Source organism: Rhinopithecus roxellana, chromosome 21 (assembly GCF_007565055.1).
Source record: "Rhinopithecus roxellana isolate Shanxi Qingling chromosome 21, ASM756505v1, whole genome shotgun sequence".
NCBI classification, from domain to species: domain Eukaryota; kingdom Metazoa; phylum Chordata; class Mammalia; order Primates; family Cercopithecidae; genus Rhinopithecus; species Rhinopithecus roxellana.
This window is the reverse complement of record NC_044569.1, coordinates 38925743-38949017: the sequence shown is the minus strand read 5'-3', so window position 1 is coordinate 38949017 and position 23275 is coordinate 38925743. Positions and strand designations below refer to the sequence as shown.

The 23275-nt window shown below is 48.2% G+C and overlaps 1 protein-coding gene across 9 annotated transcripts in view; it reads right to left on the bottom strand.

Moving 5' to 3' along the window:
* The window catches only part of ATP9B (ATPase phospholipid transporting 9B (putative)), a 302593-nt gene that overhangs the window by 29854 nt on the left and 249464 nt on the right, over positions 1-23275 (bottom strand). For all 9 annotated transcript variants that reach the window (XR_004055661.1, XM_030925838.1, XM_030925840.1 and 6 more), the window contains 10 exons: positions 19632-19793; positions 18832-18924; positions 12824-12907; positions 12246-12416; positions 8412-8510; positions 6522-6611; positions 5161-5305; positions 4893-4957; positions 3052-3207; positions 2820-2884 (listed from right to left, as the gene is read on the bottom strand). Coding sequence is in view for 8 of the 9 variants with exons in the window: in XM_030925838.1 (XP_030781698.1) it covers positions 2820-2884; positions 3052-3207; positions 4893-4957; positions 5161-5305; positions 6522-6611; positions 8412-8510; positions 12246-12416; positions 12824-12907; positions 18832-18924; positions 19632-19793 (1130 nt within the window). In the remaining variant the exon portion in view is untranslated. The remainder of the gene's footprint in view (positions 1-2819; positions 2885-3051; positions 3208-4892; positions 4958-5160; positions 5306-6521; positions 6612-8411; positions 8511-12245; positions 12417-12823; positions 12908-18831; positions 18925-19631; positions 19794-23275) is intronic.

Genomic DNA, 23275 nt, shown 5'->3' with positions numbered 1-23275 from the left:
AAGACCACCCTGGCCAACATGGTGAAACTCCGTCTCTACTAAAAAGATACAAAAATTAGCCGGGCGTGGTAGCACATACCTGTAATCCCAGCTACTAGGGAGGCTGAGACGGGAGAATCACTTGAACCCAGGAGGCGGAGGTTGCAGCGAGCTGAGATCACGCCACTGCACTCCAGCCTGGGCGGCAGAGTAAGACTCTGTCTCAAAAAAAAAAAAAAAAAAAAAAAAAAAAAAAGTCACGAACGTAATAATCACTGTAAAGATGTAGGCGATGGGAAAACCTACTTAAAAAGAGTTAGCACTTACTGTACCTTTAGGATTTTCACCTTTGTTTGAAGTACTACAGAAAACATTATTGAAATTCATGGGAAGCTGAGAATATTAGCACAAATCCTACCACGATTTCCATCAACTGTATGGGCTATGAGTTGGTAGGTTGCTGGGACATTCTTTGGTCACGTAGAGACATGAAATAAGGCTCAAGTTGACACCATGGACGCACAGTGTCATCCTGTGCTACCTCATACTGGGGCTGAGGGAGCCTCAGTGGACAGGATAGCCCAGGGCCGATGATGGCACTTTCCTTGTGGGCCACAAAAACAGGAGTCTGCAATGCTTATGATCATGATCAAGGGGGGTTACTCCCTGTGTGATTATAGCAGGCAGGGGTCTAAAACCTAAGCACTTGTGCCAAGATGAAGGGCTAGGGGTGAGAGAAGCCTGAAGACACATGCGAAGGTTTCCCCTGGCTCTTACCTACTTTATTCAAAGTGATTTTTAAGACCACAGGACAGGCTCCTGATACCCTGGGAGGAACGGTGCTAACACATGCAGGTGAAGGATGTGGAGTCCGAGGCAGGTGCCCCAGGAGTCTTGGTAGCTGTGAGTCCCACAACTCAGCTGTCCTGAGGCTTGGGGTGTGGGGCCTAGAATCCGCCAGAGTCTGGCCCTCTGAAATTCACATACACTGAAGTTCACGCTGACAAACTCACAGCAGGTATGAGAACCCGATATACCTTGCGATTTGTCCTTGTAGAGCATGCAGAATAGGACGCTAACTGGAAATACAACTGTGTGGCCTGGGGGTGTGAAGGTGCACCGTTGGGGGGCTGGGGCCTCCTGGGGAAGCAAGGACATTGGGGACATCTGGCAGTGGTCTAGGCCAAGGGGACATCATGTGTAGAGGCCAGAGGACAGAGAGGACCTGAAGACTGGAGACGGAAGGAAGGCAGAGACCCTCACGTGCTGTCTCTGTGTATGGCAGTGCTCCTTGGACAGCTCAGGATGATGCGGGCGCCGCTCAGTGATTGTGACTTGGGAAGAAGGTGACTTAAGAGAACCTCACATGTTTATCAAAACCCTAATACACGCACAGACTGATATTTCCCTGTATTTTGCTAAAATTGTGAGGAATTCCTGGGATTCAGGGAGCTGTTGAGTGAAATGGTGTTTAGACTGCGGATTAGAGACAGCTCTGCAGGGAGAAAGGACTCTGTCTGTGTTCTCTGTGGACCTGGGGTAAGTTCGGTGGCTGCGTGACGGGGGGGAGCAGCACCCGGCGGCAGCCCCTGACGACTCAGGTCTGAGCTGGGCCTCCCACAGGCAAGTTCCTGAGCTCTCTGTGTCTCTCACTTTTCTCACACATGAAGGGGGGACAAGGTGAGGATGAAAGCATGTTCAATGCCGAGAGCACTGAGGCCAGCAGCTGTCACTATTAAAGTATTTTCTGAGACTCTTTGTGGGGTACAACCTGGTTAAGGTGGGAATAAGTTTTGCAGAGGTCAGGGAGGTCAGCGGTAGAGGAGAGGCTGCTTTTAGTTTGCTGCCAACACGAACAGTCACACTGATTTCATTTCTAGGCATAACCACAAAGGAGGAGGAAAAGAGAAATTCCCACCTATTCACCCTTCACAGGAAGTTCCTGTTTGGCAGATACTGTAGGCGCGGTCGGCAAAATCAGCTCAGCTTTCAATGCACGTCGCATGCCGGCTGCACTTCTGGTGTCCTTTTCTAAGACGCTGGTGCTGTTATCTTTACTTTTTTTTTTTTTTTTTTTTGAGATGGAGTCTGGCTTTGTTGCCCAAGCGGGACTGTAATGGCATGATCTCAGCTCACTGCAACCTCCACCTCACGCGTTCAAGTGATTCTTGTGCCTCAGCCTCCCGAGTAGCTGGGATTACAGGCACACACCACCACGCCTGGCTAATTTTTTGTATTTTTAGTAGACACAGGGTTTTGCCATGTTAGGCTGGTCTCGGACTCCTGACCTCAGGTGATCCATCCACGCCCACCTCAACCTCCCAAAGCATGGGATTACAGGCGTGAGCCACCACGCACAGCCCTGGTGCTGTTATCTTTGAAAACGAGATTCCATTCCTGCCCGGGAGAGACTGACGGTGTTTGCTTCGATGCATGCCATGCTATATCCCCACACTTACTGTTCTCTGCTGCTGGCCACGCCCCATAGCAGGATGAAGCCCCAGCCAGGGGAGGGCAGCCTGCAGAGAGCCGGGAGGGCCTGTCAGTGGCCACTCTGTCCCTCTGCCTTCTGCCACGGGACCCTTTAAAAATCTCAGATCCAACACAGTTCCTGACACAAATGATGGCTTCCACTTGAAAACAAAATCTAGTAAGAAAATCCCAGGAGGAACACGTGTGCAGGTGTTGTCCTGAAGTTCACCCAAGTAAAATGTTGTTTTTACATCAGTATTATTCATTCTAAATGATGACTGTATCAAGCATCTTCTATATATGTTTTGTTTTTTTTCCAAAATAGATGTCCTCCCCGGATGGGCTGGCAGGTGCCGAGTGTAACTTACCCCACCATGAGGAAGCCCTGATACAAAGGGACGGATGCGAAGTAGAAGACTGAGGAAAACACAGCCTGGAGGGAGAGCACAGACGAAGACAACCGTCAGCTCCGCCAGCACCTGCGGCCCAGGCCTCTGAGGGGCCGCGCGACCTCCTGAGCACAGCCCAGGTACTTCCGGCAGCACTCAGCACCCCTCCCGGACGCTGCCCTCCCCGGTGCCAGCACAGAAGGCTCAGTACCTGCATGGTGGAGATGATAAGGCCCCTGTGCATGACGAACTGGCCGAGTGCCGCCGACCTCTTGTAGCTGTTCCGTCCGTGCACCATGAGCAGCCTGCCAATGTGCCGGAACTGCCTGATGGAGAAGTCGGCCGCCAGCGAGGCCTGCTTCCCCTCCTGAAAGAAAAGCACACGGGGCCTTTCAAACACTGCGGACACCGGAAATCAGACTCCAAAAGCTGAGTTGTAGAACTCAGCCTACATTTGACAAAGACTGAAGTTCTCTGCAGGACTTCCAGAGCTTCAGCTACGTCAATAGGGACAGGTCCTGTGGTCTTAGGCACAGGGGCAGGAAGAGCCCCCAGCACCAGCCCAGGCTCTCACAAGCGCTTCAGGAGAGCTCGGCTCCGACAGTCTGTGGGTGTCACAGGAGTCAGCAGAGCCGCAGAGCCCGGGCCAGCCCTGTCAAAGGACTCCCTTGTGATCTGAGCGTGGGCCAGCCTTGCGGGAGGACGCCCCTATCATCTTGGGCTTTTTTTTTTTTTTTTTTTTTTTTTTGAGGCGGAGTCTCGCTCTGTCGCCCGGACTGGAGTGCAGTGGCCGGATCTCAGCTCACTGCAAGCTCCGCCTCCCAGGTTTACGCCATTCTCCTGCCTCAGCCTCCCGAGCAGCTGGGACTACAGGCGCCGCCACCTCGCCCGGCTAGTTTTTTTTGTATTTTTTTTTTAGTAGAGACGGGGTTTCACCGTGTTCACCAGGATGGTCTCGATCTCCTGACCTCATGATCCGCCCGTCTCGGCCTCCCAAAGTGCTGGGATTACAGGCTTGAGCCACCGCGCCTGGCCCATCTTGGGCTTCTTCAAGACAATTCTCCGTTTTCCACATTTAAAGAAATAATCTATCTCCTCTTTCACAATTCTGTTGTAAGGCATTACAAAAGGAAGCAGCCAAGGAAAAAGCCACGCTTGCTTGAGCTGGGTGAATTTTCCAGGTCTTTCTGGGTGTGTCTGTATTAATATTTAAGTGACTGTGGATAAAGAGAGCGTAACACAGATAAGTCTGGCACAGAAGACGAACCTCAAACCACAGCTCAGCCAGGAGACACAGGCAACCACACAGAGAATGGCGTGTGGGAAACAGGAGGGAGGCCACGGAAAGGCTCGCTGGTGGGTCTGCTAACATCTGAGCTGAGACCTAGGGCAGGTGACTAAGAGTGACACCTCCCTGCATGCCACTCCGCCAACAGCAAGTTGCCGAGGGCTGGGCTCTAATGCACGTGGCAGGATCGTCTTTATGAAATGTGGGGTTGAAGCAGGGGACTCTGACCAATTCCTCCTCCACTCAAATGTACAGTTCAGTGCCTGGGACACACCAGGCTCTTTAGGCTGTGCTGGCTGACTGTGTGCTGAACACACGTGTTGACCAAGTGTGCATTCACCAAGCATGTGTTCTGACCAAGCGTGCAATGAGTATGTGTTCGGTGTAAAACGACCAGGCATGCGCTGACCACGTGCTGACGTGTGCTGACCTAGTGTGTGCCGAGCGTGTGTAGTGTGCTAAACGAGTGTGCTGAGTGCGCGCTGAGCACGTGTTGATCAAGTGTGTGCCGAATGTGTGCTGACTGTGCACTGAGCACGTGCTGATGTGTGTTGACTGAGCATGTGGAGTGTGTGCTGACTGTGTGCTGATGTGTGCTGTGTGCTAAGCACGTGCTGATGTGTGCTGACCGAGTGTGCGCTAAGCACGTGCTGACGTGCACTGAGTAGGTGCTGAGTGTGCAGTGGCCCAGCATGTGCTGAGTCGTGTTGATGTGTGCTGTGTGCTGAGTGTGTGCTGATGTGTTGATAAAAGGGGGAACCTACCTTTCCCTCAATCCCAATCCCACAGTCTGCTGCCTGAATCATGCTGACATCATTTCCTCCATCACCTGCGAAGCAAGAAAAGTGAGATAAAATAAAACCCCATCCATCATCATGTTTTTCATTTGTTACCAACAGCAGCTATTTCAGAAACTTCCATGAATGGAGACGAAATCAGTCTAGTTTTAGAGATGGAACAAACTCTGCCCATCAATGTCAGCCTGCGCGTTTCTCTGGAGACCTCCCCGTGAGAGGGGTGGGCGGCTCTCACCAATGGCGCAGGTGCGTCTCCCCGTGTGCTGCTGCAGCAGTGTCACGATGTGGGCCTTCTGTGTGGGCGAGCAGCGGCAGCACACCACGGCAGGGCACTGGCAGGCCAGCTCCACAAATTCATGCTCGTAGTACTTTAGACAAACCTGGACAACAAAGCCTGTGTTATTTTGTCTTATGGTCGACAACACTGTCCCAGATTTGTGTAATGCAGAAAGTGCAAAACCACGGGAGCAAAGCCAACAGACGCAACCATTCTCAATCTTTTCAGTATTCTGTGAATCATTTCACAAGACTCACGGACAGGGGAAAATATAAAAATCATGGGAAGAAATTCTATATAACATGGAACCATCCTCCTGCCCACGGAAGTTCTTCCACTTGAAGTACCAGCGATAATCTTCTGTGATTTGAGCTACGACATGACCTTCTGGTCTGATCCCCCTCCCCTGGAATCCAGGCTGCCTTAGTGACTTTCTTGAACAACTTCATGTGACCCAGTGACGTTCTGGGGCAGCTTCTGCCAGATTTCTTGGAGTGCTTGTTCTGGGGACACTAGCAACACAGAGGTCCAGGACGATTAAGTCCAGGAGCCTGTGCAAAAGCTGTGCAGGGGGAGGCTCCCACCAGCCTCGGTGCCACAGCTCTCTCAGGCGGGGGCCACACGTGCAAGGAAAACGAGGCATGAAGCTACTTTGGACACTCCTGCTCCAGCGGATGCAACGTGGACAGGACAGAGAGCCAGAACCACGGCGCTGGACAGGCTCCTGTCGCTCCTGCTCCAGGTTTCCTGCAGCACTTTCAGGCTCTCAATGTCTGACGGAGGAGTAACAATCACCGTGACCCAGCCCTGCTTTCAGACTCTCAATGTGTAAAGGAGGAATAATAACCGCTGAGATCCAGCTCTGACATCTCCTCAGGGTGGGGCTGTTTTCCAGAGTGGCAGGTGCCGCGGCTACGGAACGGAAACTGCCGAAACAGCACAGACAGGCAAAAGCACTCGACTCAACAAGCCCTCGGTGCACTGGGATGGACAGACACGCTGGGCCAGGGACCAGCCTTGCCTCAGAGACACAGACAGACAGACATGTGCTCACTCAGGGTCCAGCCTTGCCTCAGAGACACAGACAGACAGACATGTACTCACTCAGGGACCAGCCTTGCCTCAGAGACACAGACAGACAGACATATACTCACTCAGGGACCAGCCTTGCCTCAGAGACACAGACAGACAGACATGTACTCACTCAGGGTCCAGCCTTGCCTCAGAGACAGACAATCGGCCAGGGACCAGCCTTGCCTCAGAGACACAGACAGACAGACACACACACACACATGTACTCGCTCAGGGTCCAGCCTTACCTCCAGAGAGTCCCCAGATATGACCAGTGCACAATCATGCTTCCTTCGAAATGCATTCAGCTCCAAATGTGCCTCTCCCCGACTGGTTACCTCCATTAAGGGAGAAAAAAGAATCCCAAATTAAAATGTCGTCTAAGTTAGAGGCACAGAGAAACAGGGCATTATTTGCAGAGTCACGGTGGAATGTTTTGGGGTTATTATCTAAAACTAAAGTAGCTTTAGGATTTGGACGCAGAAGAAGGTCCTTTCCAATTCCTCCGGCAGTGCTGGGTGTGTCTACCCACTCAGTTAACACAAATCATTTTCAAATTTGTGGCAACTGCAAGCAGGAAACTTAGAGTGAGGAATGCAGTGGAATCACCACTCTGATGAAATTTACGTAAAGGGTGCCTATGAGTTAATAATTACCCTCTGGATAGTTTGGGAAAGTAATTGCCTTTTATAAATACACTCCCTTAACATACAACGATAATGATTAAGAATTTTCTTGTAATTTTCACGAGGTGATTATTTATCAGAGCAACAGGCCAGGGCAGGCTGGTGTGGGGAGCAGCATGGCTGAGAGTCACTGACTGGCAGCATCACGGACATGGCTCTGCAGAACGAGGCTTCCACCCAACAGGGCCCCAGAGCCCAGGGAGGCCGAGCTCCTCATCGCCACACATCGTCGCCACACATCGTCGCCACGCATCGGGTAAGAGACAGGACGCTCTCAAACCAAGGTGTTATGTAAATACATCTCTTTTCATAATAGGTCAAATAATGCAAAATACTTAATTGCTCGTGTTGTCTCTGCCATGGGTTTCAACTTACTCCATTAGTTTTTACTCAGTGTCTGAGGGATTTTTAAAAAACCTAAGAGAGTAAAATTAAGTTGTAATCTTGAAATATCCTTCGTTTTAGAACAAAAACGTTTCAGAAACCAATGTAACTGGTTTTTCATATTCTTTCTGTGGAGATTTTATGGAGCATAAAATAAATGATATATTAATAGTCCTATTAATAGGACCAAAATAAATTAAAAGCTTCATGTGGTTCAAATTAACAATCTCAGACTCATCTTTAAATAGGTAGGTTTTATTGTGAAAAATTTAATTTGTGGTGCTATAACACTGAAAAGTCAACAAAAATTGATCTGAAGTTTTATCAGAAGCATTAATAATTTAATTGCAAATAGTAGTCTTCAGGGCCTAATTTGCGATTCTGATGCTTCAAAACAAACTACATTTACATGTAAATTATATTCAAATAACTCCTTCTGTAGGTGCAAGCGATTCATTTAGAACAGACGCAGACACAGAATGTCTGTTCACCCACCATCAATCAAGAACAAGAAATTTTTATTTTTTGTTTGAATTAAATTTAGTCATAACTAATACATACAGTAAACACATAAACTTAGATCATTTCTATCAATTTTCTTTGAACTAATTAAGGCAGCACTTGCTCTGAAAATGGCAGTGATTAAAAACACATTCCTATTTTGTATTTATAGCTTGTTTCACAACAGCAGCTTCTGGACAACATGTAATACGTGTAACTTGTAGAAAAACGTAATTTTTTATCAATATATATTTTTACAAATTGAAAATAACTGCAGTATGCCTCTTTTAAAATAGCAAAAAATAATACTAATAGTATAACCAAAAAATACTTTTGAACTTAGAGTTTGTTCAATCTGTCAAAAAGCAGCTTTTGATCATTATTAATGTATGTGGTTAAAAATATCTATTTTAACATGCTTTTATAAATTAAAAAAATTACAATATTTCTTTTTAAAAAGACATTTAGTGATTAATAAATAACAACATATATTCTGACAAAAACAATAGGCTTTATTTTTGTGAGATAAACGTTTAAAAATTCAAAGTGATTAAGATACATACTTACCTGTCTGAAAATATGAATATCTTGTGTTCTAGACACCAGATGTGAACTTTTGGCAATGCAAGTAGCTGTCTCGAGTTTATCGCCTGTTAGCATCCATATCTACGAAGCAATTTAAACTGGTGAACTTCAACAAGACAAGGACATGTTCATCTCTGAGTCTCACATAATTCCCAACAGCCAAAAGGTGGAAGCAAGCCGGGTGCCCGTCAACAGAGAAATGGATGAGCAAAATGTGTTCCATCCACACAACGGAGTATTATTCAGCCTTGAAAAGGATGGAAATTCTGACACAGGCTGCAATGTGGTTCAACCTTGAGGACATTATGCTGAGTGAAAGAAGCCAGTCACAAAAGGACAAACACTGTCTGATCCCATTTCCATGAGGTCCCTAGAGCCATCCAATCCATAGAGAAAGAAGTAGACGGTGGGTGCCAGGGTCTAGGGGAAGGGGAATGGGGAGATGGACAGTTCCTGTTTAGGAAGATGGAACAGTTCTGGAGGGGATGGTGGTGATGGCTGCACAAGAATCGGCAACGCAGACTTCAATAAGGTCACGCTACACACATCCAACCACAACTAAACGGTGTGTGAACTTGCTTAAGGTAGAACAAGTGAGAGCACAGTGATGTGTAGATACAGCAGCTGAGATCTGGAGGCACGTGAGTAACACCTGTGCCCGGCACTCGCAGGCAAGGTCTAATAAGGATAGCTGTGAGTGTCAAAGGTGTCGTCCACACAGCATTCCACACCAAGCACAAAGGCCTGCCAAAGCAGCACACAGTCACGGTTTGCCAGGCTGGGAGGCTCATGAAGACCTTTACTGCAGTTTGCTAGTTTTTAAGTTGGAAACGGAAGTTCAATGGGTAACTGGCCCATAGTCAAGCCAAAAGTTGTTTATGTCATATAAAACATGTTAAATAGTAGCATTTTTACATTTAAAAATTGCATACCCATGCACATCTTATGTATATATGTATCCCTAGACAATAAAATATCAGGATACTTAATACATATCAGGATATTTGATATATATAACAGCAAAGAAATTCCACTAATATTCTCATTCGCTGAATTTCTCAGATTTCGTATGTATTATATTGAAATATGCATTTTTGGAAACAGGAAGCAGAAAAACAACTTCGACAGTGTACTGATTACCTGCTTAAGCACGCTCCACCTGTGGCTCTCTCAATGTCTAAGATTTGTGCTTTGTATTTATTTTACAGACTTACATTCATTTATTGGACCTAAGATTATGACACATTATCATGACAAAGTTGAAGAAGAACTAGCACTGCGGCAACCTGAGTGGGATTCAGGAAACACAGTGAGGTCCCGCTGAAAATCACCTTCGAGTTTCAGAGGAACATCTGAAGTCAGACTTTACATAATGTACAGAAAAAAGAGCAAAACTCGACAAAGTCATATAATTTAGCAAATAATTGATGCAAAGATCCAAATTTTAATACAAGGGATATTCACTACTAATATACTAATACACTACTAATATACACTACTAATATACTAATAGTCTAGCACATATAAAGTAAGAAGTAGACTGAGGTGAAGTTTACTAAAAAGTTACAGTGAAATGCAGGGGTCATCTGGTCACTCATTCACGTGTCGATTTACAGATGGGTCTTGCAATGAACTCTGGGGCTCGACTGAACCTCCCGCCTCAGCCTCCTGAGTAGCTGGGATCCCAGGCACACAGTACCACACCCAGCTCATCTGCTTCTCATTAATCACACTTCTTTATTCAACTTTTTGGCTATACAATACAATTAAGTTTAGTAATCTAAACTTTCAGAGTCAGAATTGTTCTCTTGTAATTTTGAATTTCTACACGAACAATTACTCTGAAACCAGATACAGCTTCATGACACACTTCCTACTGCGATCATGACATACTTCCTACTGCGATCATGACACACTTCCTACTGCGATCATGACACACTTCCTACTGAGATCATGACATACTTCCTACTGCGATCATGATACACTTCCTATTGCGATCTCAGATGGATATGATACAGCCTCATGAGACACTTCCTACTGCGATCATGCCACACTTCCTACCGCGATCATGACACACTTCCTACTGTGATCTCAGTCGGATATGAACAGCCTCCTGACACACTTCCTACTGCGATCATGACACACTTCCTACTGTGATCATGACATACTTCCTACTGAGATCATGACATGCTTCCTACTGTGATCATGATACACTTCCTACTGCGATCTCAGACGGACATTAACTCTTACAAGTCTCTTCACCATGCAGACCTCTAGACAGCAAGGAAAACAGTTGCCCCTTTTCTGTCCATGGCACAGCATCTTCGTTGAAGCTTGAGGGATGTATTTTTTATCTGAAGTTGGCAAAGCTTTGACTTCTGACACTGTCCTTCACAGTTCCGTCCCTTTAGTCTAGATATGCAGCTTTTCTCTGAAAACTAAGTTACACTTTTTTCCATTCTGAGCCCCAGGTCCTTGAGGTAGTGCTAAAATAAATTATCTTAACCAATCTGCAGTTGACCTTTTGGCTTCAATGAGAACATGTGAGGAAAGCTCCTGAAAAATAAAACTTACACCACAGGTGCTAATTTCCCCTGTGTAGGAAGAGGACACATCAGTAAGTGAAAGAGCCAGAGAGCAGGTCGGCAGACAGGGAGCATGGGCCCCGCCACACAGCATCTGGGGGAAGCCACCAAGAAGCATGGCCAGGATGCCTAACCTCTCCCATCCAAGGGAAACACTCACATTTCGCAGACACCATATTTAAACTGCCAAGGACCACACAGCTGGATGAGACGCGGCACTGCCTTGGTGAGCACAAGGAAGGTGGGCACTGCCCGCTGGGAGTTGGGACACTGCTGCTGGGAGCATGGTGTGGGTGGGGCATGAGCCACACAGCCGAGGTGGAGGGGGTGTCCTCCAGCTACGGAGAAGGTGCTGGGAAAGAACGAAGAGCCAGAGGGAGGACAAGCAGCTTTGCCCCTCCCTGCATGTCCAGGCGTCTCTGGGGCAGGCTCTTGCCGCTGAGCCCAGCAGTGAGAAGCAGCTTCCATTGGGTGTCCTTTTGTGCTGAGTTTGTGACAATGTGGATGCATTATTTCTTCAAAAACATCAATAAAATGGATGTAGTGCATGTCTGAATATTCTATATTCTCAACTCTAATGCCCTGAAGCACGAGATGATTCCAAATGTGGCAAAATTTAACCAAGAATCAAGCCAAAGCCCACATGAGGCCTGAGTTCTCACGCACTCCCATCCTCACAGAACACATGCTGTCACACTGGACGTACCCGGAGCTGTGAGTGCTCACAGGGGAGGCACACAGGCCCCTGCAAGAGGAGGCCACGTTACACAGAGAACACTGCGGCCCAGCCTTGCCAGGTGTGGGGTTGTGACAGGCTAGGGGCAAGGACATGAGTGCCAGCCAACCCAGGAATGGCTGCAGACGCCTGGCTGGCGGTGGCCAGGGCGACGGGCACTGGCCCCATGCATCCTGTCGGGGGGTTCACAACCATCCCTGGGAAATGGCATGTGGGAGTTTGACATCGCCAGGGCTGGGACCAGGGCTCCTCTTCAGAAAGGCCAGGGTATCCCGAGAGGGAAGAGGTGTGGAGAGGAAGGTCTGGAGCAGGGACGGCGTGGGGACTTGTGTGCGCAGACGTCCCTAAGGAAGGAGGGGAGCTCGTGAGCAGCTTTGCTTACAGAGCTTGCTCACAACCATGACCCCACAGGAGTTTCACAAATCAGCGTGCCCAAGGAAAAGCAGTTTGCTTCAGCACAAGCAGCGCGCACCCGCAGAGGTGAGCCCACGGTACCTTGATCCCGGCGTTGCGCAGCATCTCCAGCGTGGGCCGCACGTCTGCCTGCAGCTGGTCCTCCACGCCGGTGAGGCACAGCAGTTCCATCTCCCTCTCCAGGCTCTCAACTACCGCGGCCACCTTGAGGGCCCTGTCGTGCATGCTCAGCTTGGCCTGAGTGTATCGGCTCTGGGGACAGAGAGGGAGGCGCCTGTGTGCACACGTGTGTACGTGCTCCACGTGTGTACTCCATAGAGCTGGACTGCACGGGCTCTGGGGACAGTCGGGGAGGCGCCTGTGTGCACATACTCTATGTGTACTCAACTCGACCGCACTGTGATCACTTAGGAGTTATCTAGCACAATTCTAAGGAAACTGGCACTTCTTTGCTTCTATGACACTCCTTTCCCAGCAGGCTGGAGAAGTGGTAGAAACAGAAACGCAGAGAGGATCACCCCATGCTCCTGCTGAGTGAAGCTGCCTTCACTCCTAGACTACAGCAATCCCAGCTCTAATTTCATACAGACAGGAAGAACTAATTTCAGCAGAAGGAAGGAAATGTCGTAGGAGGATGAGATGGCTGGGAGTCAGCTCACCTCAAAGTCCTGGTACTGCTCCTCTGTCAACGCCTTCTTTGCAACCACGAGGGTCCGCAGTCCTTCGCGAGCCATGTTTCCACACTGGAAAAGGAGAGGCCGAGTCACAGGTGGGCCCCACAGAGCCCCTGCAGCCGTGTGTGGGACCAGGGTAGCACCACACTCTGACCATTGGTGCCCTGCCCTCATGTCCTGTGCCTACCTTCATCACCAAGGCCAGAGACGACTCAGCAGAGGGACGCCTTTACATACAATGCATCCTTTTAACCTCCCGACCCGTCTGGTATCTCGAATCCTACTAACCCCTTCACTCGAGAGGCAAAGACACTGGACAGGAGTTGGGGCGCACTCCGTGTGGACTCCCCTGGTGCCTGGCAGAGCTTCCTTTTACCACAGCACGGGCTTTTCAAGAAAACATAACCTGAATCCTTCAACACCACCACTCCAGAGTGTGGACACCAGACTGCATGTAGCAAGAACACACGGAGGGTGCACATGGCAGTGCTGGGGACGGGGCGAGGGGAGCACCTGGTGCCAGGGAGGGCTCCTGCACCGGGGGAGAGGTGCACCCCCTGGCATGTTGTAATACCACGGATTTAGAACCAGATGGCTGGGCCTGAAAACTGTTTCTACCACAGACTCTGTGTTTTTGGGCAAATGACCTAATTTTTCTGTGCTTGTTTCCTCCTTAATAGAAATGGGCTCATAAGAGTGTTGCTCTGGGACTAACCCTGTGAATCTGTGTAAGTTCTTGTTGCTCTATTTTAAACATGCATGTAACTGGCCTTGCAGGGCAGCCGATCACGTGCAGTAAGTGCAGTCAGTGATGGAGGAGAGGGCAGGAGTGCAGGGCCGCGGTGAGAGCTGGGGTTGGTGGGGACACGGCCAGATCCCAAAGCTCATGAGCCTTACCCTGCATTCCGGCTTCCAGAGCAGGGGGGCCTGCAGGAGTCATGGGGCCTGATGTGCGTGTTGAAGCAAGACAAGGAAACGCCTGCAATGGGCACATGAAACAGGGCTAACCGTGTTCACGGTCAGGGAAGGCGTCAAAATAAAAAATACGACTTTCCAATTCGAGGTAAAAGTGCAACAGTTTTAGCTGGTGATGGGGCGAAGAAACAGGCTCTCTGGGACAAGGCGCAAACCGGTCCCAGAGGGGTGGTGCAGGAGCAAACCTGTGCGGAGGTAACACTCTCGAAGTTAAACTGCTCATACCAGTGACACACATCCCAGTCCTGGAAGTTCAACCTGTACTTAAAAAGTAGACCCTGATGTCCACAAGAGGTTGACAGGTGCCATGTTCCTTTTACATGAACAAGGGTCAGGTTTTAAAAGGCCTGAACGAGAATGCTCATAGTCAATAGCTACATCCTGCACTTCCACATAGCCAGCAGAGAGAATCTGGCAGAGCTGCAGAAGTCGGTTCTGGAACTCTGCGCTTTCTATGCCATTTCCTTGTGTGCAAAGTGAAAACAGTTCCTCCCTCACATGGTTGTGGTGACGTGAAGGACACCCAGAGGGACAGGCCTTGCGGGGCCACAGGAATAGACGCATGAAGCATGTGTGCCTGCAGGGCAGGGTGAAGAAACAAACCCAGCCCGCTCTCCCACCCGGCACAAGGCGGTGTGGGCGACCCGGCAGATGTGGGCAGGAGGGCACCAGTGGGCCTCCTACCCGGCACAAGGCGGTGCAGGCAACTGGGCAGACATGGGCAGGAGGGCTCTGGTGGTTTCCTGGGTGCCCAGGCAGGTCCACGACTTAGCTGTGAGCACACACAGTCCTGCCCAAGAGGCCAACGTCTGGGGGGTGCAGACAAGAGGCAGGGATGGGAGGGTGCTAGGCTCCCGGACAGCTAAGGGGGTGCTGGGGCTGTCAGGAGACAACTCCGCCCCCCTCTGCTGTGTGGACCAGGACAGGGCTCAGGACAGCGGGGCCCTCTTCCAGGGACACACAGGGACCTTACAGTTGATTACTAAGTGCTGGGTGAGGTATGCCTAAGCTTTAAAGTTGTGGTGTATTCTATGAAAAGTACATTTAAAAAAACAAAGTAACGAACACTAAGCTATATAACTGTCCAAACTATCAATTTTTGAATCTAGCAGTTTCTACTTTTTTATTTGAGATGGAGTCTTGCTCTGTCGCCCAGGCTGGAGTACAGTGGTGTGATCTCGGCTCACTGCAAGCTCCGCCTCCCGGGTTCACGCCATTCTCCTGCCTCAGCCTCCCCAGCAGCTGGGACTACAGGTGCACACCACCATGCCTGGCTAATTTTTTTGTATCTTTAGTAGAGACGGGGTTTCACCATGTTGGCCAGGATGGTCTCGTTCTCCTGACCTCGTGATCCGCCCACCTCGACCTCCCAAAGTGTTGGGATTACAGGCGTGAGCCAGCGTGCCCGGCCTAGCAATTATTAGGGCTAACATACTTTAAGATGCTTTAACAGCAACCCTCCCTGTCGACAGGGCTTGTCTGTGTTCTGGAAGGTCCTGAAAGATTGGCTGCTTAAGACTCTCCATCCAGTTGTTGTTGACTTCCTCTTAAACTTCAAATTTGAGGAACTCTTCCAAATTTTAACAATGTTTATAACGCTCCTGTCTCTGGCAGGTTCAGCAGTCTCTGGCATTAGGGTTGATAATACAAAGAAATCAGTGGTAATCACATCTTCCTGAAGCCCCAGGAACTTTCTGCAGCTCAGGTGGACACTCCCAACTCAGCTATGGCCCACAATGAGCCCCACAGAGGTGGTGCAGCTGCAAACCTGCCCTGCCACCATGATCCACGGCGAGAGGAGAGGTCTTCTAGAGGCTATTTTGGTAACCTCCAAGGAGAACAGAGCTCTACATTATAGCTAGAGAACAACTAATCAAAAACATTATTTTCAATGTATACTTAAAACATTAAAAATGTGAACATTGATAATGCAGACATTTAAGCAAAGATATCCTAAATAAGTTAATTAGCAACATTTGTTTACAGAAAAGAAGATCAAATTCTAGTAAATCTGGTTTGTGCAAGGTTGCACTGAACACTGAGAGTCTGCATGGTCGGGAGAGGAAATGTGACAGTGCCCCTAAGGAAAGCTCCGCCAGACCTCAGGGTGGACGTGCAGCGGAGAGGCCAGCTCCGCAGGCAGCAACAGAAAGCCAGAGATGGGCAGTTGCGGCCCAGGGAGCTGGGACTTTGGGCATCTGACCTTTCTCAGCACTGCCCAGGAGAAGTGTTGAGAAACCACCCAGGCACACCCACATGCTTGGAAACACATCATGGTGCACGCATGCACATCACAGGCCCCCAGTCACGCGCAGAGACCCTGTCATCACCCATCATCTCTCCTGGGAAACAGGCAGCTCTCCACACGAGAGGCCCCACTCTAATGAAGCCAGTGTACTGTATCTGCTGATCCAGGTTAATTTGTAGGCAAATAATCATTATTGAACTCTTCAGATTTTTTGCAATTTCTTTTTAATTCATCCAGTTGATTGGATTTGACTTTGGTTTGGAGGCTGCAGGGATGGCAGGAAGGGCTGGAGGAGAGGTGTGGGTCTAGCACCCCTCTTCATGCATCCAACAGCTGTGTCTCTTCCCGTCTCCTGTGTAGGAATCGGAATAGTGACCTCTATAGGGTCATGTGTTACAGGAGACAAAGGAGGTGACAATTACTGTGAATTACAAAGGCAAGGCTGTCATCCATTATACCTCCTGTCATTCCCAATTTTAGCTACAGATGGCCCTTAAACAACATGGGTTTGAATAGCGTGGGTCCACTTTTACGCAAATTTTTTTCAGTAAAGCTTATGTGGAATGAGCCTGCGCCTCCTGCCTCCACTTCCACCTCCTTCACCTGTTCTGCCTCTGCCCTCCTGAGAGAGCAAGACCAACCCCTCCTCCTCCTCAGCCTCCTCAAGGTGAAGACGGTGAGGAAGAAGGTCAGAAGGTCATCAGCGATGGCCCACTCCCACTTGCTGATGAGTAGATACATTTTCTCTTCCTTATGATTTTCTTAATAACACTTTCTTTGCTCTAACTTACTTTCTTGTAACAATGCAGAATGCAATTCACATAACATACACATTGTGATAATTGATCTATCCCTGTTACTGGTATGGCTTCGGTCGACAGGAGGCTATCAGTAGTTATATGTTTGGGAGTCCGAAGTGATAGGCTGATTTTCAACTGTGCGGGGGGTTGGAGCCCCTGACCTTCGTGTTGTTTAGGGTCACCTGTGCTTGTTTCCTTTACGATACAATGTCCAGGGCCTAATTCAAGTTTGTGTTTAGAGGGAAGGAAGCCAATCACCTCAACACCTCCAGCTATCCAGAACATCACTATTTTAAGTCTGTTCACAGACTCACATATTCTTACATCTCAGGTTTGCAAAAACTGGTTTTGTTATGTGATCACAGAAATTTTTTTTTTTTTAAACATTTGGAGAACACAAGTTGACAGCCAAGAATTCAGCTCTGGAGGAGCCTGAAGGAAGCGGAATAACGCGCTCGAAGAGCCTGCTGTCCTGTTTAGTCTGTAATAAAGGAGAGGCTTTCCTACTGCAGTAGCACCACAACAAAGGCACTGACGAAGGGGACAACAATTCATCCAAGGAAAGAAAATACAATGTTGCGAAAATAAATGTGCATAGAATTTTTAATAGACTTACCTTTGCGAAAGACATACTGACATTATCTGTCTGTTGCAAGACATTTATTGATTTGACCTCATAAAGCTAAATAAGTTAAACAAGTATTTTACAATAATTGCACGTCATTATGACCAAAAGTAATTTTTATGGTACTTTACTAGGTCTTCAGGGAGTTTAATTTATTCATGTCCCTGATTAAATTAAAGAGCCCTGAAGGAGATATTGATTCATATTACCAATACCATCGTGAACACTGGGGTGTGGAGGCTGCACGGACAGACCGTCTCTGAGGTCCCAGGGTGGGAGGAGAGACTGTGAATTCCAACAGCAACACGCACACAGCAAAAAGGGCCGTGTCGACGGCAATGCCAACAGTCTGCTTTCCTCGGAAATCCAACCACTGGTTTATACATAAGCTTAACGATAAACAAAACCATCTCATAAGACGACCCACAAATCCTGGTTACTTCAGGAGAATTTAATGAAATATGGGATTGCTTCTTATTTGTATCTTATGTTCTAATTTTAGGTGAATCTTATGCACAAATTTGCATCAGGTTAAAATTCTAATGAAAATTTCCTTGCAAATATTTATGTTACAAAAGAAATACATTAAAATATAACTTTGATTACATATAAAGTATTATTTCAGAATAATGAATGATTGATAATGCCTTCTATTTCTCACTATTATAAACAAAATATTCTTTGTAAGGACCTACTTGTATAGACTGACATGCACTCACCCACAAAACAAAATGATTGTTATTCACATAGAAAGTAAACTGTTGGCTGGGCATGGTGGCTCATGCATGGAATCCCAGCATTTTGGGAGGCCAAGGCGGGCAGATCACAAGGTCAGGAGATAGAGACCATCCTGCCTAACATGGTGAAACCCCGTCTCTATTAAAAAATACAAAAAAAAAATTAGCCGGGCTTGGTGGCATGTGCCTGTAGTCCCAGCTACTTGGGAGGCTGAGGCAGGAGAATCGCTTGAACCTAGGAGGTGGGCTTGTACCTGGGAGGTGGAGGTTGCAGTGAGCCGAGATCATGCCACTGCACTCCAGCCTGGCTGACAGAGAGTGTCTGTCTCAAAAAAAAAAGTAAACTATTTATAAATAAATAGACAGGACTCTTGCCCTTTCTTCTTTATGAAATTGAGAGCTGTAAGCGTTTAAAATGATTTAGTACAAAATGATACTGTGTTTGACAACCTATGTGGTTCCCATCAGCATCTGGCTTGACATTTTGACTCTCAATTTATCCAATGATACCAGTGTCTACAAGCTGGGGAAAGGATATCCTTTTTCTGTCATCTATTCAGTCAAGTTCACAAAAACACTGTGAACCACGTGGAGAATCATTCACATACCTCCTCTTCCAGCCAGTCGTTATACTGCACGATAGGAGACATGGCCACATCGGCGCCCTTCATGTAAAATGTGATTTCTGCCGTGGATTCGTCCTATCACAGAACAACAATCAACAGAAGCACATTTAGGCTGCATTGCTTGGTGCAAATAACTGCTAGTCTAATAAAACACATAACGGAAAAAGCAATTCAATTCCTATGAACGTGTTCCTGTGTGGTAAGCTACTCACACGTGTTTCTACACAGAGAGCTAGTCCTGCTCTTCAGCACCAGTGCCAGCAGGACTGAGAACAGGATTGTGCATCCTGAGACGCTCGGCTGAAGGTCTGAACGTGTTAATGAGTATGATTTGGGTTGCATCCATTCTCTTACACTTTTACAGTTGGATTTAATGCTTCATTGTTTAGTCAACTTCCAAGACATGATTTTGGTGTTTGCTAAAAAAATTAAGGTACATTTTGGCAACTTTATGGTCATAAATCAATGTTCAAAAGTCAAACTCTTTGGCTTCTTATTTTTGTTGAAATCGAAACAGCTTTAGTTGTTGATTTGAAAAAATAAATAAATCCCACATTATTGATTCTGGCTAGGTTGACTTGGGAGAGTTATTTTATCTCACTAGAGACACAGTGGCTTCCCAAACACAGATTATCAGCTTAGATTTCATTAAAAAAAAAAAAACTGTAACAGCATAAAACACTTGAGTAAATATTTAACTTTCTTTTGGGAAAATTTGTGTCTAAAAGGCCTGAAAACGTAATGTCCAAAGCCATCGCATGGCACCCTTGCCGCAGCCTCACCCTGACGATGATGCCCATCCGCTTGCTCTCCGAGGTGAAGGGGAACAGCTGCAGGATGCAGAAGCTGAGGACCTGGCCGCTGGGGGTCTTCAGCTGCATGGAGGTGAGGTCCCTGCTGACCAGCGTGAGGCCCACACTTTCTGTCCACTGCACCAGAGCAACCTGTGGGAGACAGCAACGCCTGAGGCCACCACTGACTCAGGAAAGCTGCACGCGGGTGAGCCAGCACGGAGGTGCTCAGAAAGCTCGCCAACAAGGGACAGCTACAGAAAAACTTAGGTGTTCAGAACATTTTGTTTTCATGGCTAAGTATATACGTTTGAATAACATTGTTCTAGAGTAATCCTAAGCAATATGACCAAAGTCACTTGGTATTATTATTATTATTTTGAGACGGAATCTCGCTCTGTCACCCAGGCTGGACTGCAGTGGCACGGTCTCAGCTCACTGCAAACTCTGCCTCCCAAGTTCACGCCATTCTCCTGCCTCAGCCTCCTGAGTAGCTGGGAACTACAGGTGCCCGCCACCACACCCGGCTAATTTGTTTTGTATTTTTAGTAGAGATAAGGTTTCACTGTGTTAGCCAGGATGGTCTCGATCTCCTGACCTCGTGACCCGCCCGCCTCGGCCTCCCAAAGTGCTGGGATTACAGGTGTGAGCCACCGCGCCCGGCCCGGTATTATTCTTTAAAATAAAGACCATGATGGATCATAAAGACTTTCTTTACAATTTGTGTTAACTGCTCCCTAGAGCCAGATGGTGTTAAAATCGAGAATGCAGCTCACCCCATCAGTCTGGGGGCAGGGAGCAAGTGATCCGACTTTTCAAGGTTTCTCCCTCCCCAGTTCCATGGACTCCATGAAAGGGGAAATAGTTTGAATCTCATGTTTACAGTATTTATTTTTCTAAAATAAGAGAAACTGGTGAGTAATTAACTCTATTAATGTGTCTACATGTAATCTTTGCAAGTTTAAAGGAGACAAAATAGACAAGGAGAAAGCAGGCCTGGGTTCTAAGCCAAGTGTGGAAGTCGGCACTTTTGTGGCCAGGTCGTCATTCTGCTGGGAACACACTCCTCTTCTGTCAAGTGGAAAAATGACTTCCAAATTGTTTTGAGGCCAAAATAACATGAGTGATTCCCTGGCATATGGCAGGTACTCATAAATAGAACATATTCTTATTGATAATTATTTATTAACAATCACAAGTGGAAGAGCAATTTTTAGAGTTAATATTTTGTGAACAGTATTTTATGACAAAAAGTATTGTTTTCTGATAAAAGTCTGTCTTTATAAAAGGAACTCCCTACCAGATATTAATTAGATAAATAGGGTATACCAATCCTATTATGCAGCTAAAGGCACACTAACCACGGAGAGCACACCAACCACAGACAGCACGCCAACCAAGGAGAACACGCCAACCACAGAGAGCACGCCAACCACGGAGAACATGCTAACCACAGAGAGCACGCCAACCACGGAGAACACGCTAACCACAGAGAACACGCTAACCATGGAGAACATGCTAACCACGGAGAGCACGCTAACCAAGGACAGCATGCTAACCATGGAGAGCACGCTAACCACGGACAGTATGCTAACCACGGAGAACACACTAACCAGGGAGAACACGCTAACCACGGAGAGCATGCTAACCATGGAGTGCACACTAACCACGGAGAGTATGCTAACCACGGAGAACATGCTAACCACGGAGAGCATGCTAACCATGGAGCGCACACTCACCACGGAGAACATGCTAACCATGGAGAGCACACTAACCATGGAGAGCATGCTCTCTCCAACGTCCCACACCACTGCAGGACAGCCCAGAACCACAGCCGCTTCCTTCGGGGTCTCCTCTCTGTTCTGCAGGCCTGCCACCACCAACAGTGCTGAAGCACCTCACGGCCTAGGCGAGGCCTCTTCTCAAACCACCACCTCATTCTCACGCCCCTCTTCTGATGAGCATGTCCTTGCCTTCAGTTTTAACCTCTACCTCACTGTCAGCAAACAAATGGTTTTAAAATCTTGGGTTCTGAGAACTCAAGTCACTTCAGGAACATTTTAAATTCTGTCTAGTGTCCAGGATATTAAGTCAATCTTAGGGCCTTCTGAACATTCCTGTGAGGATAAGTTCACACTCTTAGAGAGACTACAGCAAAGTTCTCCAGAGCTCTGGCTCTGTGGCCAGCTGCTCAGGTTAGGAACAAACCCTGGGCAAATGGCTGCACCTCTGCAACCCCAGGGTCCTCGTCTACAGAACAGCCATGCCGAGGCACTGCTCAGAGCTGCAGCGAGGATTTGAGAAACGAGGTGTGAGGGCACGCGGTGGACAGTCAGCACAGCAAGGCCACCAGGAGGACGCCAGGGCTCCATCCTCACGCTTTCTCACAGGAGCCCTCCAGACATGCACTCACAGGCAGACCAGGAACCTTTTTTAAAATCAGATTTTCTAAGCAATTCCCCACACGTATGACCACAGAATACCTCCAGCATAACTTTCCAATGTCTGAGGGTGAAGAGCTGCTTCCTTTCTTTTTCACACTTTGAACTTGACACAGCAGGGCACTGTGGGGGGAGGAAGCGTGAAGCGATGACACCCTAACACCATGTGTGGGGAGGGAGCGTGCAGAGATGACACCCTAACACCATGTGTGGGGAGGGAGCGTGCAGAGATGACACCCTAACACCATGTGTGGGGAGGGAGCGTGCAGAGATGACACCCTAACACCATGTGTGGGGAGGGAGCGTGCAGAGATGACACCCTAACACCATGTGTGGGGAGGGAGCGTGCAGAGATGACACCCTAACATCATGTGTGGGGAGTGTGCAGAGATGACACCCTAACACCATGTGAGGGGAAGGAGCATGCAGAGATGACACCCTAACACCATGTGAGGGAGGGAGCGTGCAGAGATAACGGAAAACACCCTAACACCATGTGAGGGGAAGCAGTGTGCAGAGGTGACACCCTAACACGATGTGTGGGGAAGCAGTGTGCAGAGGTGACACCCTAACATGATGTGTGGGGAGGGAGCGTGCAGAGGTGACACCCTAACACGATGTGTGGGGAGGGAGTGTGCAGAGGTGACACCCTAACACCATGTGAGGGAGGGAGTGTGCAGAGATGACACCCTAACACCATGTGTGGGGAGTGTGCAGAGGTGACACCCTAACATGATGTGAGGGGAAGCAGTGTGCAGAGGTGACACCCTAACACGATGTGTGGGGAGGGAGTGTGCAGAGGTGACACCCTAACACGATGTGTGGGGAGGGAGTGTGCAGAGGTGACACCCTAACACGATGTGAGGGGAAGCAGTGTGCAGAGGTGACACCCTAACACCATGTGTGGGGAGGGAGTGTGCAGAGGTGACACCCTAACACGATGTGTGGGGAGGGAGCGTGCAGAGGTGACACCCTAACACCATGTGAGGGGAGGGAGCGTGCAGGGATGACACCCTAACACCATGTGTGGGGAGGGAGCGTGCAGAGATGACACCCTAACACCATGTGTGGGGAGGGAGCGTGCAGAGATGACACCCTAACACCATGTGTGGGGAGGGAGCGTGCAGAGATGACACCCTAACACGATGTGTGGGGAGGGAGTGTGCAGAGGTGACACCCTAACACGATGTGTGG